The sequence below is a fragment of the Seriola dumerili genome, unplaced genomic scaffold, assembly GCF_002260705.1.
Source record: "Seriola dumerili isolate Sdu_G_001 unplaced genomic scaffold, Sdu_1.0 BDQW01000149.1, whole genome shotgun sequence".
Classification (NCBI taxonomy): Eukaryota; Metazoa; Chordata; class Actinopteri; order Carangiformes; family Carangidae; genus Seriola; species Seriola dumerili.
Window position 1 is genome coordinate 6632846 of NW_019174404.1, and position 15431 is coordinate 6648276.

General features: G+C 43.7%; 1 protein-coding gene across 1 annotated transcript; it reads right to left on the reverse strand.

The window, feature by feature from the left end:
* Nucleotides 1-3232: 3232 nt before the first annotated feature.
* On the reverse strand, nucleotides 3233-14956 carry LOC111225800 (SLIT and NTRK-like protein 3). Its single transcript, XM_022750830.1, has 6 exons — nucleotides 14741-14956; nucleotides 14299-14550; nucleotides 13932-14047; nucleotides 12728-13657; nucleotides 11093-11312; nucleotides 3233-4615 (listed from the first exon to the last, which is right to left on the reverse strand). The coding sequence occupies exons 1-6, from the start codon at nucleotides 14954-14956 to the stop codon at nucleotides 3479-3481; spliced, it is 2871 nt and encodes a 956-aa protein (XP_022606551.1). The 3' UTR covers nucleotides 3233-3478.
* Nucleotides 14957-15431: the final 475 nt, after the last annotated feature.

Below are 15431 nucleotides of genomic sequence, written 5' to 3' on the forward strand. Positions count from 1 at the left end.
ATTGATAGTATGATGTAAATGTTTATGTGTGTGCGCATCTGTGAGGGATGACCAGCTCAACCACAACTATTTGTCATGCTCAAACACCAAAGCTTCTGCAGCTATGCACCATGACTTTTAAATAGATCTCTTTTCACTGACATCAAGCCATGCCCAACTGTGCATTTTTAATACCCCGCATGTTTATGCAGAGAAGAATATGGTTTCATGCCTTCACACTCACTCACACACACACACACACACACACACACACACACACGCTCACTCAGAATCTGCCTATCGCAGCTCAGGCTAAATCTATTATGCAAAATGACAGTGTTTTAATCAGGCTAATTGTCCAGCTCCTCACCATGTCTCTGACATCTCTACTTAACCGATGCCACAGCAGCACTGTTTTTTTTTCTTCTTTTTTTTTTAAAGGAATAAATGACATGGCAGTGGAGGAAGAGCGAGAGGCAATCTAAGCCACAGAGGCCCACAGGCGTTTGAAGTCTAAAGACTCTTTCATCCTCGACTCTGGGAAATGAATGATTTTTTTCACACAGTGACAGGACAGCTCTGACAGGACCCAAACACATGAACCATGGCAAAGCTGTCAGATAGTCAAACACACATACACGGGACGCATACGCATGCATACAGGGAAACACAAGTGTGAAACACACACACACACACACACACAGCTGGAGCAGGTCCACCAAAGTGTTGCAAAAATCAGGCACTCTGCGTTCATGGGGGAGTGAGAAGTGAGCGTCAAAAGTGAGACAGAGGGAGAAAGAATAGGACGGAGAGAATGATGCTATAATTAGTCGTTTGTTGCTTTAACTGGCATTTAGTTTTAACTGGGCTTCTTTGTCTGTAGACACAATGGGGCTGATGTGGCATGAGTGAACTACACAGCTTAGAGGATTAAGGCTGGACCGAGGCTGTGGCGCCGCACTCGCGCTCTCCGTCACACGCAACAAACAGACACTCAACTAGCTGCACAAACACCCAGCTTCATGCACTTTCTTAAACACACACACACAAGCACGCACACACCTACAAACAAAGGCACACCCCTCTGAATACTCACACACACACACACAAACGGTCCTGCATGTGCGCACACACACACACACACACACACACAAACGGTCCTGCGTGTGCGCACACACACACGCACACACACACACAAACGCACCCACAGGGGGATTATCTGTGCAACAGAGTTCTGAACACTGAGAGTGAGGAGGCGTCTGAAGAACTGCACTCATCACCGAAGGATGGAAAGAGCACAGCAGAAAGAAACAAACGCACACACACACACACACACACACACAGATACACTTCAGTGCGAGCTACCTGTGTGTTGAGCAGCATATAGAACAGCAGCTCTACGTGTCCGTCCTGTGAGGCTGAGCTGACAGCCAGAGCAATGAGAGGGAAAGAGAGGGATGGGGAAATAGGGGGAGAGAGGAAAGAACAAAAGAGGAAGGTGAGGAGGAATGAGGAGCCGAGGAAAAGAGAGATCACAGCGGACGGGGAGATGAAAGCAGAGGAGAGACGGAAAGAGAGAAGATGGAGAAAATCATTAAGACAGAAATGGAGCTGGAAAGAGATGGAGCAATTCACGACCTTGGCCCCCGAGGGGCCAACAGCCTTACATGTCCTCATTTCACAAATAGAATGTATTGATTTTAAACCATTAATGTGGCAGATTTCACACTATTAGCTTCTATCTCCAGCCTTTAGTGTGTGAGGAACCCTGCAGGCGCTCAGCTTTGCTCAACTCTCATCTGATCTCTCCAACATGCTGCGTGGACAGGCTTACAGGCTTAGCATACCTCGAGCTGTTTCTTTCACGCACCATTAAGGCAACGGAGACAGAGGGAGAGTGAGTGTGCATTTATGGGGCATGTGTGTATGTGTGTGTGTGTGTGTGTGTGTGTGTGTGTGTGTGTGTGTGTGTGTGCGTCACATAGTAGCTGCCATCGCAAAGTTTTTTTTACGTAGCACCCTTTATTGTATTTCGTGGGTCGGCGGTAAGAAGGCTGAACCAGATGCAGAATCATCCTATACATTAATATAACATGATCCCTTACAGGAGAGCTTCAACACGCAAAAACTAAGAATAAATATATTCACAACTGCCTCTACTATTGGTAGGAGATGAAAGCATAAAAAGGTACCTCCGTAAAAGATAATAATCGATAGTTGATAGAAGTGTCTGTCTTTTTTCTTTTTTTTTGACGAAAAAGAAAAAAAAACTAAAAAACAAAAAACAAAAATGCCTTCACGTCCTGGATTTTTGTCCTTTTTTGCCATTCAATTTTCCTCTGAGAAATACTTAAAAATCAATACAATAACCTCAGTGCCTTTGTCCAATGAAAGAAAACGTGGAGCAGAGGTCCTTGTGGCCCCATTAAGTCTAGCTGATTAAGAAATCCAAAATGCATCCAATCCATTGCCACAGTGTCCTTCTGTGTTATGTCGGCCTTCCTTTGTTTTGTCTTGCATTCAAAAAAATAATAACTTCTCTATCCTTTCCATCATAAAACCACTTTATACTTTCACACAGCACACAGCACACTGCAACCACCGATTCATCACACCCTCATCTAGCCCTGTAAAAATTCAACTGGATAAGCAAATTAAGTTAACTGGATGAGATGAAAATGAACTGAACTGCATACAAACAACTCCGATATTGACTGGGTATATTATTATTATTTTTGGCTCATCCAGGGAATGCAATTATTCGGCGGCTTTGATTGGTTTTAGTCTCAGTCGTCCATCAGCGTCCCATCCGTTGGTAGTCAAACCTCTTTGTTTAGATAAATAGATCTGTATTCATAGAAAAATAAGCATTGACCACGCTGCTGGCTGTTCATTGCTAAGGCACTTGGCTGTTTTCAGTCATTTCTCTCCCTCTCGCTTTGTCTCCGTCGCTTCTCCATCTTTGCGTGTCCACCCAGCTCGCTCCGCACCTTCCGCCTGTCACAGTTTATGACTCTGTGTTGGATGTTGCAAAGAGCTGGTGTGTTTCACCTCCACGCAGGTCTTTTGAGAGTGATAATATGAACATTACCGCCCACCGCCACGCTGTCTCCCGCTCATTGTGGCGCTGAGTAGGAAAAAAAAAAAAGAGCCTCAGTTCGTTACGATTGTGAGGTGTAATGGGGGGGGGGGGGGGGGGGGGGTTTACTGTAGTAGCTGCAGCTGAAGTTTGCCTCCAGGCAGAGATCTGGGATCAGCTAATCCTTGCCAAACCTATATGCCAGTAGTGGGGAAAATACAAAAACTGACCTCAGCTCCTTATCCAGGAATAAACATAGTGTGTAGTGTAGTCCCACTCCCCCACAGGCTCCTCTCAAAGCCACGCCAGCCTCTGTACAGGAGTCATTGTTACTGGATGATTCATCACCAGAGAGGGAGATGATGAGGAGACGAGAGAAGAGGGGAAGCAGGAGGAGGAGGGCGAGGAGGAGGAGGAGTGTTAGAACTGGTATGAGCGGTCCAGCACCTCCATGTAGTCTGGTGTGGTCCTCAGTCTGGCTCTCTGCTCCCCTGCTCCCTGCTCGCTCTGACTGCCGTTGCTACCACCTGCTGTGGAGCTGACGGTGGTGACCACGAGCGTTTGGTCAGGTCTGGAGTCCTGTTTGGAGTCCTGGGGGTGGGGGTAGCGGGGCGGCGGCCTCGCATACCTGTCTGGCAGGTCTCTGAACTCTGGGGCGGGGAGTCTGAAGAGGCAGTCCACCAGTTCGACTTTAGGGGTGGGGCCCTGGCTGTCGATCACTGTGGGGCACAGGATGCCGTTCCCGTGAAGGCCGGCGAGCGGTCCCATCGCCCCTGTGACGGTGTTGATGGGTGAGGAGGACACCTCCAGAGTCCACTCCCTCTCCTTCTCTGCTGCAGAGCAGTATGCTCCCTCGCCGTCTTTGGAAGCTGCAAACGTCTGCTGCTGCCGTGGTCGCTGCTTCACCGCGGTATCTTGCTCCTCTTTGTAGATGGGGTTGCTACACATGTGCGAGGCTGTGGCGGGGTCGGGACCTTTTGACGCAGCCTCTGGGGGTAAGATGGTGTCATAAACATGGTTGTGTTCCGGTGGAGGTAGAGGCGGCGTCTCTGGGATGCCGTGGTGATGGTGGTGGTGGTGGTGTGTCTGCTCGGTGAAGATTCCACACTCCATCTGGATGCCGGCCAAGTCTACCTCTCCCTGGCGACGGAACGGCAGCTTGTCCCTCCTCCTCAGGGCGTAGGCGATTAGTGCCGCTGCCGCAAAGAATGCTGAGACAAACAACACCAGCAGGCTGAGCACTAACACCGACAGAGGGATTGAATCCTTCCCTGGAGGGATCAGGGGCCCCAGCCCAGGGCCGGGGTAGCCAACCGATACACCTCTGTCGGCAGCTGTGGAGGTGGCCGTCTGCTCCTCCTGTTCCTGGTCCTCCTGGGGCTCCAGTTCAGGGCAGAGCAGCTCCATGGAGAGGGAGCGCAGGTCTACGCCTTTGGTCTTTTCCGGAGTATGGCAGACCACCTCTCCCACCACCACCACCGCGCTGAGCCCCTCCAGCCAACGCTTCAGTGGAGCTGCCTCGCAGTTGCACTCCCATGGGTTCTGCTGCAGGTCCACCTGGAGAAATACATAACACCACAGCGCATTGTCATTGTGTAATAGTAGACTAATTACTCATCTGCCATGCAATGCAAATTCATGAAACACAACGACAACAAAAAAAAAGATCCTTTTGCTGGCATTCTTGTGATATATATTAGTAACTTGGTAAATGTCTGTTGTCTTGAGAAATAAGCCAATAGCTTACACTCTAATAGGATGACAACAAGAAAAATGATGTTTTCTCTGCTACCTTCGCCTCTCACCAGCAAAAATATATATATAGAAAATGAGTTTTTCTGCATTTGCATAATAGAATACAGCTCTCCTCGATGGCCAGTGTCTCTAAATGATTTTTTTTTTTGAAATATGCACGGGTTGGATAGCACTGATTAATGTAAATAATGTCATTATGGGGTCATCATAATATTGAAGTGCTTACATTTACTGAACGGCTGCGCAAAGGCATGATATATTCTAAATAATAGAAAACGATCTGAGCAGGGACCAATTCAACTTGTTCCACCCACATGGGCTCTCTTAAAAAGCTGTTCACACATGTACTACAGCAGGTTATGGGAATATTTCAGTTTACAATAAAGACCACTCAGAGTTTACATAAGTGGTTATTCACAAAACTTACAGCAGGTTTTTTCTGTGCGACAAGCGTGAGAATATCACAGCACTTTGTTGTCAACAATAGACGGGATGTGATGCAACTCTCCCTTGTGCTATAATCCAATACATATGTGCGTAAATCCATTTTTCTCATTGCCAGCTATTGATTGAAAACAAACTCAAATATTCGCTTTGCCACACTTTGAAATGGCTAAAGCAGATTATGCACAAAGGGAATCACTTACATCACGTCGTTCTGTCTGCAGAACTGATCTATTCCATATCTTTAGCAATGACTTTGGCAATGAGGGCTGATATCCTCTCTGTCACACTTCCAAGGAGCTTGCACAAATGTTGTCATGCTAATTTGGTTAGACCATTTCCCTGGCTTGCAGAAATAGATGGATGCTTTTTGAGATGATTCAGCATTGCTGTTATGGGAGCCATGGTAAGGCTACTTTCCCATGCCTCATGCCAAACAACAGGATGCTCCTTCACTTTATTGAACTTAGCCCACTGTGGGCTATTGTGTGGCTTTGATAATGACATAAGTGCAACTGGAGGCTGAGTAGAAACAACAGTCATCTGCAGTTTTAACTCACTTCCACTATATTAAAGGTCCACTGGAAAAGTGCTGCTTTGCAAGTTTCTGTACTATTGTCTAAATCTGTGGTGTAGCATGACTGAACATAAAAAAAACAAAAAAAAAACAAGCTGACATTTTAAATAAACACTGTTCATAACTTCCACAACTACAATCTTACATCTGGTTGAAACTCTTGAAGCATTTTATTCCCAGGCTTGCTTTCCTGTTTGCCTTCCTGTTTACTTTCATGCAGATCCCAAGAGGTCTACCCCCTTCTCTTTTGCAAGCATCTGTCCAACATGTCCAACACAGTTTCCAATTTACACGCCTGGTCACCTAGTGTGTGATTTGCTGTCAGCTTGTCAGTCAAAGCTGTGTTGCGAAGGGAAATTATAGACCCTCAATTCGCCCGACAGGTGGTAGTTGCAGTAGAAATGCAAGTGCGCAACACCAGTATATATTTGTCATAATGAGGCTTTTAGTAAAGTCATTCTACTTACAAATTCAAATACAGTATGTTAATGGCAACAGCAGGCAAAACCAGCCACCACTCTTATTTAAATGTTATAGATCTGAATGCAACACTGTTTTGATTCTGCATATTCAGAAAGAAAAACATTTAAAAAAAAACCCTATTTTGTCAGGAAATATATTTAGCCTGACTTAAATAATGACTTCAATTTTGGATGAAACTGCCACCCTTTAGCCACAGAAGAGTGAATTTGCTCTTGTGGGTTTTTATCGTTATGACAGAGATCAAAGATCAAGCAATAATTGTCCAAAATTTACTTGGGAGCTATAAAGAAAAGATCTCATCAAGGGAGAAATTCAGGATGTTCTCAGCGAGCCATGTGTCTTATAATTGATCACTTTGCCCAAACAGTAATATCCTGTCAGTCATTAGGATTCCTCCAGTTAGTTCACAGAAATATAGTCAATATAAGCAGGTTTTTGGAAGTTCTGGTGCAGGGATTTTTGCTGTAGTCTCTGGTGATGAGATGCCCCTGAGTGACAGCTTGCCTAGCCTTCTCCATACTGATGAATGTGTTTCATTGTCTTTTGAATAATACACACAGAGCAGAAATGAAAAGAGTGCATTTGAAGAAGAATCTGCAGTATGTGCAAAATTTTGGATCCCTGAAAAACATGTAGGGAAACTGATCTTCATGGCAACAGTATATGTGAGATGTTATACATACAATGGCAGAGAAATGTGTCAAAGCAAATTCACTCATGGATACTCTTACACTGTTATATTTCACCAGTCTGCGATGTGAATTCCTGGAGGTTTTTTTTCATTGAAGTGTTGTAATTTACTTTCATAGTGTACTCATGCTCCTTTTGGCTGCCTCAATGACTTCTACCTCAGATAGTGATTTCCCATATTTCCTGGAGTGACTTCAACAACCCCTTGAGAAGGGGCATGAACTTGTTCTATCCAGCGGTTTGTGTTTCATGTAGGTGGAGCGAGAGCGATAGTAATAGCAAAGAGTAAAGAGCAAGAGTTTCTGGTCCACTGAGGCTACTGTCAGTGGAGAAATTGGCGTCTCTGCCTCTGTGTGATTGCTGAACATCAGCGCAACATGGTGAGTTTAGAAATAAGCCCTTGATCTTTTATTCTGGGGGAAAACAAACACTGATTTTTAATGCTGCTGTATTAGATATCTGGATTTTCCATGTTCAAAAAGTGCCCCACACTGCAATGGAAGTATGTAGACATGACAACCAGTATTTTTTGCAATGTTACCTGCAGAGGAATACAACACTACACAACAAAATGCACCCAGAAATGGAGGTTTTGTATCGAATTTTTAGACAGTTTGGCCATTTTTGTAAATCACACATGAATCTACTTTTCACAACTGCTACAGATATAAAGGACTGATCAATAATCCAATATTATAGTCCATTACCTCTCTGTATATGACTGTAAAATGACAGTATTCTCATATCCAAGTTTTGTGGTTCACGCTTTTCATGTTGTAATGAATACTAATATTTTATATTGACCAAAATCTGATACAGCATGACATTAAGTACTTGGAATAAATATTTTGTCCCTGTGAAAACAGATAAACTTATAACATACTGATATTGAAATAATACTGCGAAAATAAGTCTAAAGGTAATTATGTCATACCATATCATCAACTCCTATAGTTAACTGAATAGAAACTATTATTAACTATTAACTAATATAATTCCTCCTCTCTTTCAGTAGTGAGAAAATCCTGCCATTACCTTTAGCAAGAGCAGTGCAGTGGCAGGAGTTAAACAGGCTTTGGTATTTAATGCTAAATCACAAATGCTGAAGACAGTCCATTTTCTATCCTAAAATAAGAGATTAATTTATATGTTTGCCAGAGGAATGGTCACACTCCACACCAACTAAAAGCTGAGCATTAAAGTTTTTTATTGAGATATTTGTTTAAAACACCTGGTCCTGTTTTTACACTGCTGTGAAATATCAAGTGAAATATTGTTTTATATTACAAGAAAATGTAACTCATTTTCACAGCAACACATCCTCTAAATTAAGAAGATGATGATATCTATAAGGATCTAAAACATGAAAAATAACAATCAGACCAACACAAGTAAATGTTCAACTTAACATCCTAGTTACTGGCTAGCTGCTATAGCCACCTAGCACCACTAACCACAATATTGCTATCCCTAAATGTTAGCTTAGAATCACGCTCTAGCTTAAAATCCTTTGCTAGTCTGATAACAGAACATTAAGTTTTAAAATTCAGTATGTAATCAGGGAGTAAGTTCAGTAAATGAGGAAAGATTGGTTTGTTCAGTTTTGACGAAGTTTCATGTCACCAATTTACTAATTTACTACAAGCTAAGTGACCTAGTGGCCTATTCAAACACTGTTTACAGTAGCCAAGCCAGCTACTACTGGCTACTAGACACATCATGATTGTTTCTTCAATATCTTTCAATACGCTTTTAATTAGGACATAACGTAGCCTACTGTGCATCGTGCCTGAGCTAAAAACAGTCCTCTACTAAACGCTAATGTCTCTGTCAGTGACAATGACGATTCACTGTAGTTGCCACCTATAAAACATGTTGTTTTAAACACTTTTTTTTTGCTTGGATTAAACAAACAAGATATAATAATAATAAATGAGCTTCAGAGGTGCTGTAACTACCTTTTGACAGAGCCAAGCTAGCCATTTCCCTTAGTTACCAGTCTTTATGCTAAGCTAAGCTAACTGACTGCTGACTCTTAACTCCATATAGTATAGTGTACAGATATTAAAGGGGTATTGGTCTTCTTATCTAACTCTCTGGAACAAAGTGAATAAGCATTTTTTTTCCAAACATTTGAACTGTCTTTTGAAATATATATTCGTACATGTATTGAACACCCAGATTTAATCAAACTGTAAGGGTCAAAAGTCAAGTAAAAACTGACAATTAGCCGTAGCTCTGTTGGGCATTAAATGTAATGGTTTCCTTTCAAACCAGTCCCTGGTGAATACTGAATTTTTCTCATCAATCTTTTCTGTGAGTGCATTGTTTTTCTATCTGACATCACTCAAGGTGAAACGCTCCTGTGGGCAAATTTCTTCACTGCATTTGGCAATGATATGCGAGTGCTACCCGACTGTACAACATTTTTTTATGTATTCCTGAACTGTACATATTTCTGGCATCCACTCAGATGCTGATTCACCTAACTTACTTTTGCTATTAATTCTCAAGTTAAGTATAGACACCGTATCTATTTTAATTTTCTCTTTAATGAGTTACCAATGGTAATCTTTATTTTTAATAACAAAGACATCAAGGAAGTAATTTTCAAATATATCAGTGCATGTAATGGGTGTGACTGTATAATCCTGTCCTTGATGGTAACACTGACTCTAAGCTATACATGCTGCTGCTTTATGATTATCAAAATGGAGTGCTTTTTACAGCAGCTGCGAGCTTCATCCTGCTTCCATCTGTGTTACCCTTTGATTTTACTGTGCAAGCTCTGGCTCCAAAAACACATGCCAGCACCCAGAAATCCCACTAACCAAGCTTCAAACAGGCCAGCAGTAAGTCAACAGGTGATGTCATTGTCACATTATTTTCTGCAGTCCATGGGCAGCGCTAATGTGTCTTTGTCAGAGTAATAACAACCCGGTAAATGAATGAATTCAATTACTGTGCCACAGATTTTGAGCACTACAATGGTGACACCGCTGGGCTTTATGAATATGGCCCACAGTGTACTTCCATTTGGTGAATGCTTTAATGCACTTGGACATCAGAGGCGGCACAAATAATACAATACACTTCTACATGGCTCCTCCAGCTCCATAAACCACTGTCGTCCCTCCCTTGAGTAAACATTTAGAAACAGCATGCGAACTGCAAGCCTCACCCACACTCCCTAGGATCAGGAATTTTCCATGGAGCAAAGTAAAACGGAAATTCACAATGACATTCAGGGTAATCCACACCCACCTTACCTGATTCTACTTTGGCTCTCTGAGAAAAGCATGGTACACTAAATTTGCTGAAGTGAGAGGAGGCAGGATGAAAAAATTGTAATACCTAGGGTTTGGTCCTTATCTGTGCATTGTGTACATCGGCCAGCCCCATAATGCCGCAGCCAAATGTGTTAGGTAAGGCCAAACACAAACAGCACATTTAACACATACTGTAGTTTATGCAGTCTATTTACTAAGAGGTGCGTTAATTATAAGCATACTCAAAAACTTGAGGGGTGCAGCTTTCTCCAGTTTAGCTGCTGATTTATTAAGACCACTTATGCAAATCAAGGCAATTGCAATTTTCCAATTAGAATACCTGAGGCACAGCCACAGTCCCACATGCCACAGCAGAGCTCTCAAAACAACAGACGATGCAGATGATGGAGAAAACTGCAGCTGTGCCAGAGACCAGGAGATCAAGGGCTGCCCAAAGTTTTAAATGCGGGTTTGGCTCGATCCAAGATTTCAGCTTGTTTTGTTTATTCCATCAAGCTGTGATAATATAATGTGTCTTGACAATGACATTTGAAATAAATGTACTCTGTATAATTATGCTCATTTTCGTTTAGTAAATCAACAGGGGTTATCCACTTCAATAATCTCCATTTTCACTCTGCCACTGTCACTCAACAAAATGCATGTTATTTGACCTAAATTTGCAGAAAGCCTCGTGTCAGGTATCTGAGTCATTTACGCACGCACAGTTTAGGAGATCTGTCATTTTTTCAAGCATCCACCTGCACAGAAACCACCTCAATCCCTCAGTAAACACAGCTTTAGGTTTGCACCAACCTGTACCAGTCCGGTGAGATGCTCCAACACGCCCTCCATAGGAAGCTGCAGAAGGTGGTTGTTTCTCAGATTGAGGCGAGCCAAATTAACTCCTGAAAACACACCGAGGGGGAGGCTCTGCAGCAGGTTGGCGTTGAGGAACAAGAGCTGCAGGGATGGCATGGAGTCGAATGTCCCAGGATCTACCTCACGGATCTCGTTGTATTCAAAATAAAGGAACCTAAAATAAAGGAACGGACAGCGTTACAGCGTTTATATGTCTAGAGACCGAAGACAGACAGATGGAAATAGGAGGATAATTGGGATGTGGTTATGTTAAAAGGAACTATCACTGCATCTCCAAGTACTTAGTGAAATCTGACAGTAAGGAGACATGAAATATAGCAGGAAGGTCCGTCTTTGTCTCACCATGGTACAAAAACATAATTCCTATTCTTGATTAGAGCACAGCATGAATCTTTAAATCAATTTATTTTGTAAGTATTCTGTAGGTACTTTACTTCTCCTGCACCTCAGCATGATAATTACATCAATGAATATTTATGTAAAAAAAAAAAATAACTGTCATAACTAAAATTTGATTTAATCTGCACTTTCCCTGTTCACAACTGATTAGCTGATCAGCATCAAATGATATTGTGTAATTTCATACTGATGACTACTTACACTGGCCATGGCATGCCTGATCATCATGTTAAATTTAAAGGAACTTTGATTTTTTTTTTTCTTCCCCCCAATAATAGAAATCAGCAGAGACTTTTCCTTGCATGCTAGTCGTCCAATCTACTTCTATTGCTGAATTAAGTCATAGATCTGGTTTAAATGCTCGCCCCAGAGTCACTAACAAAGGCTAACGAGAGGTTAAGAGGAAAACTTTTTGAATGTCCTGAGAGGATCTTTATTATTGATTAATACTCAAATTAACAGGTCTCTAGATTTCTTCAACCTTACCTTGAAATATAGAGACAATGGAGCTGAAAACTAAAGGGTGCTCTCAATATGAAGGTATTATGCCACAAACCTTCTTTATATAGCTTAGCATCAAAGCTGACCTGTTGTCTTAATCAAACTCCACGGTGTTTAATTTGCTGAATAAATACAATCGCTGACTGAAGATATTTGCTGTATGCATTATTTGCAGAGGAATTATCTTTGTAAGCTTAATCTGACAATGATACATATGCATCATTCTGACGACTCGTTTTTTATAATAAGCCCTTCTCCAAGAAGCAAATTCCTGGCATCATCCAGACGTCTCACTGCCTTATCAACACCTCTGTATGCGAATACAAAAAAAAAAAACATTAATTTTCACGTTGTCACTCATGCCAGACTCACACCTCAGCTGAAGCATGCCATCAGGCAGCGTGACTAACAAATGACAATCCTGGAAGAGAATGGGCACCTTTCATTTCAATCAAACTCCGCCACAATGGTTGTCAGAGTGTTCTGCTCTTTGCTATGCCAATATTACAGTGAAATTAATTTCCACATACTTATAAACAAATGTCTAAATACCTAAGCTGACATGTGGTTTCGGTTTGTGGATTTGTTTGAAGTGCAGTGACAAAAAAGTGCTTGAAATGCTGAGTGTGATCCAAAAGCATCCAAAACAAGAAAAAGAAAAGATCCTACCTTAGATTCTGCAACCCCAGGAACACATGGGGGCTGAGCCTCTCGAGGTTGTTCCCATTGAGGTACAGGCTTCTCAGGCTTGTCAGGCTGGAGAAGGCCCCCTCCTGGAGGTAGGAGATGCGGTTGTTCCCCAGGTGAAGAAGGTCAAGACTGGAAAAATTCCAGAAGTCTGTGCGGTAGATCCGCTGGATTAAATTTCCACTCAGGTAGAGCTTGCGGCCGTTAAGGGGCCGAGGTGTGAGCTGGGACACGTTGAGGAAGCCGTTCTCCTTGCAGTTGACTGTCAGGCCGAGGTCTGTGATGTGCAGGTTGCAGGTGCAGCCCAGGGGACAGATGATGGGGATGGGGGGCCGTGTTTGGTAGCCAGCCACGGGGGGATTCTGGTTGGGCATCAGGCTGCGAGATGTGGGGGATGTTCTGGAGGGTCGAGGCCTTTTAGTCGGTCTCGGGTGCCTCTCTCTGTCTTTACGCTCTGCTGAGGAAGAGGAAGACGAAGTCGAGGAGGTATGAGTGTTCTGGCGGGAGCCGTGCACCATAGAGGAGGGTTTAGTTGGCCTGACTCGCCCGGGATGGGAGTTGGGTTTAGAGTTAGGGGGCAAATGTTGGGGCTGCGATCCTGCTGATGGACCACCGGCCTCTCCTTGTAGCTCTTTATCTGGCAGGTCAGCACACAGCTCCTTCCGGGGGATTTCCCTCAGGTCCTTGCCGTGAAGGTGGAATGGATATTCACAGGTAACGTCCCCGACTACAGCTGTGTAAGGGATCTGACCCAGCCACTGCTGTAACTGCACTGCCTCGCAGCCACAGTTCCAGGGATTCTCCTCCAGCTGTAGCTCCATCAGGGAGCGACCAACATACTCCAGGGTCCCAGCATATGCCAGGCTCTTCAGACGGTTTCCCCGCAGGTCCAGATGAGTCAGAGACACAGATCTGGTGCAGGAAGAGGAGGAGGAGGGGGATAGTTAGCTGGGTTAGATGAAAGGACAATGTGATAGTGAGAGAAAACATAGGTTCACACATTCCATTTCTGTGAAATTTGCTTTTTATCTGATGATTAATCCTCTCTTATGATACGAAATAATATGCCACAGAAACATTAATTCAACGACAGTGCACACCAGCTAATTGTGTCTGACACTGATATTTCTACAGATCAGTCCTGGCATGATTCAAAAGCTTTGCAGTAAAATAATCGAAATGCAACCTGAACAGATGAGCAGGCAAGACAGGGATCAGGTTGTCATTGAGGATGAGAACCCGGAGCTTGTAGAGGAACCTCAGAGCACCGCTGTCTATTCGTTTGATCACGTTGTAGTCGGCCTGCAGGTAGGAAAGAGAAAATGTGATGAACATATAATTGCTGCAGTTGAAAAATAGACTGAGCTGAAAGCTGTGGCACTCTCCATTTGAAAATGCACAAAGAGCTTCAGATAATTCTTCCACTCAGACCAGCTGCAAACCACTATGACCATTTCTGTCGCAGCTACCAATTGTAATGTTTTGCAACTTTGTCATTAATCCTGTCAATCATGGATAATCGACAGGGATTATCGATTGTCTCGAGCGCTTACCTGGAGGTATTCAAGAGCCTCTAAGCCAGCGAAGGTGTCATTTCGGAAGACCTCCAGCTTGTTCTCGTGGAGGTACAGGCGTCTCAGTTTGGCCAGCCCGTGGAAAGCTCCCACTCGGATGTCCTGGAGTGCATTGTTGCCAAGGTTTATCGACACTGCGTTGCCAAGGTGCTGAAACCCGTTGCTATAGAGACGCCTCAGTGAGTTCCTCTGAAGGTTGAGTTTGAAAGGGCGGACCCATGACTGTGACACCTGGGTGATTAATTAGGGGTCTGATTAGTTATTATCTTATTAATTACATGAATTTAACAGTTAAAAACACCCATAAGCCGCATTAGAGACAGGATATTAGACGTGGAGATACGGCGAGTTAATGCGCTAAATGACAGCGCAATAAAGTGCCGTGCAGTTCTACATGCATATCAATGAGCAAGAGTGATACCTGGCTGACATTAGTGAAGCCCCGCCCATCGCAGTGCACGTGCAGCACGCCTTCTTTGACCTCGCACGTGCACGGCTCAAAGCACGGCTCGTCCACTTCCTCCTCAGAGTTGTCCACTAGAGGGGTGTGTGTGGAGGTGGGGGTAGGGGTGGGGGTGTGCGACGCCCAGGACAGACACACACACCCCAGGGCCACTGCCAGAGTGACCCACTGCATCCTCCTGCTTCTCCCTCTCAGCTCAGCAGCCTGGGGCTACAGCCCGACATCGGCCCTTCACCGCACTGCACGGCAAAGGCCCAGGCACAAGCATGCATACATTCAGACACACACACACACACACACACACACACACACACACACACACACACACACACACACACACACACACGCGCGGTTAACAGAGGGCAAACAGCCAGGGAGGCAACAGCAAAAGTCAGTTCAGGATGAATCAGATTGATGATACATCACAAGCATACGAAAGCAGTCAGAAAATAAAAGTCAAATCAGACTGACTGGAGTGCCATGGGCAAAGAATTACATTACATTGGAATAATGATGTATAGGCCAAATGGAGGCCACAGTATTGCAGTGATATCATCTAAAACTATGGTAAACATACAGAAGATGTATGTAACACAGGGAAACAAGGCTTTTGGATTTACAGGCATCACAAAGGCAAGAGATATTGATT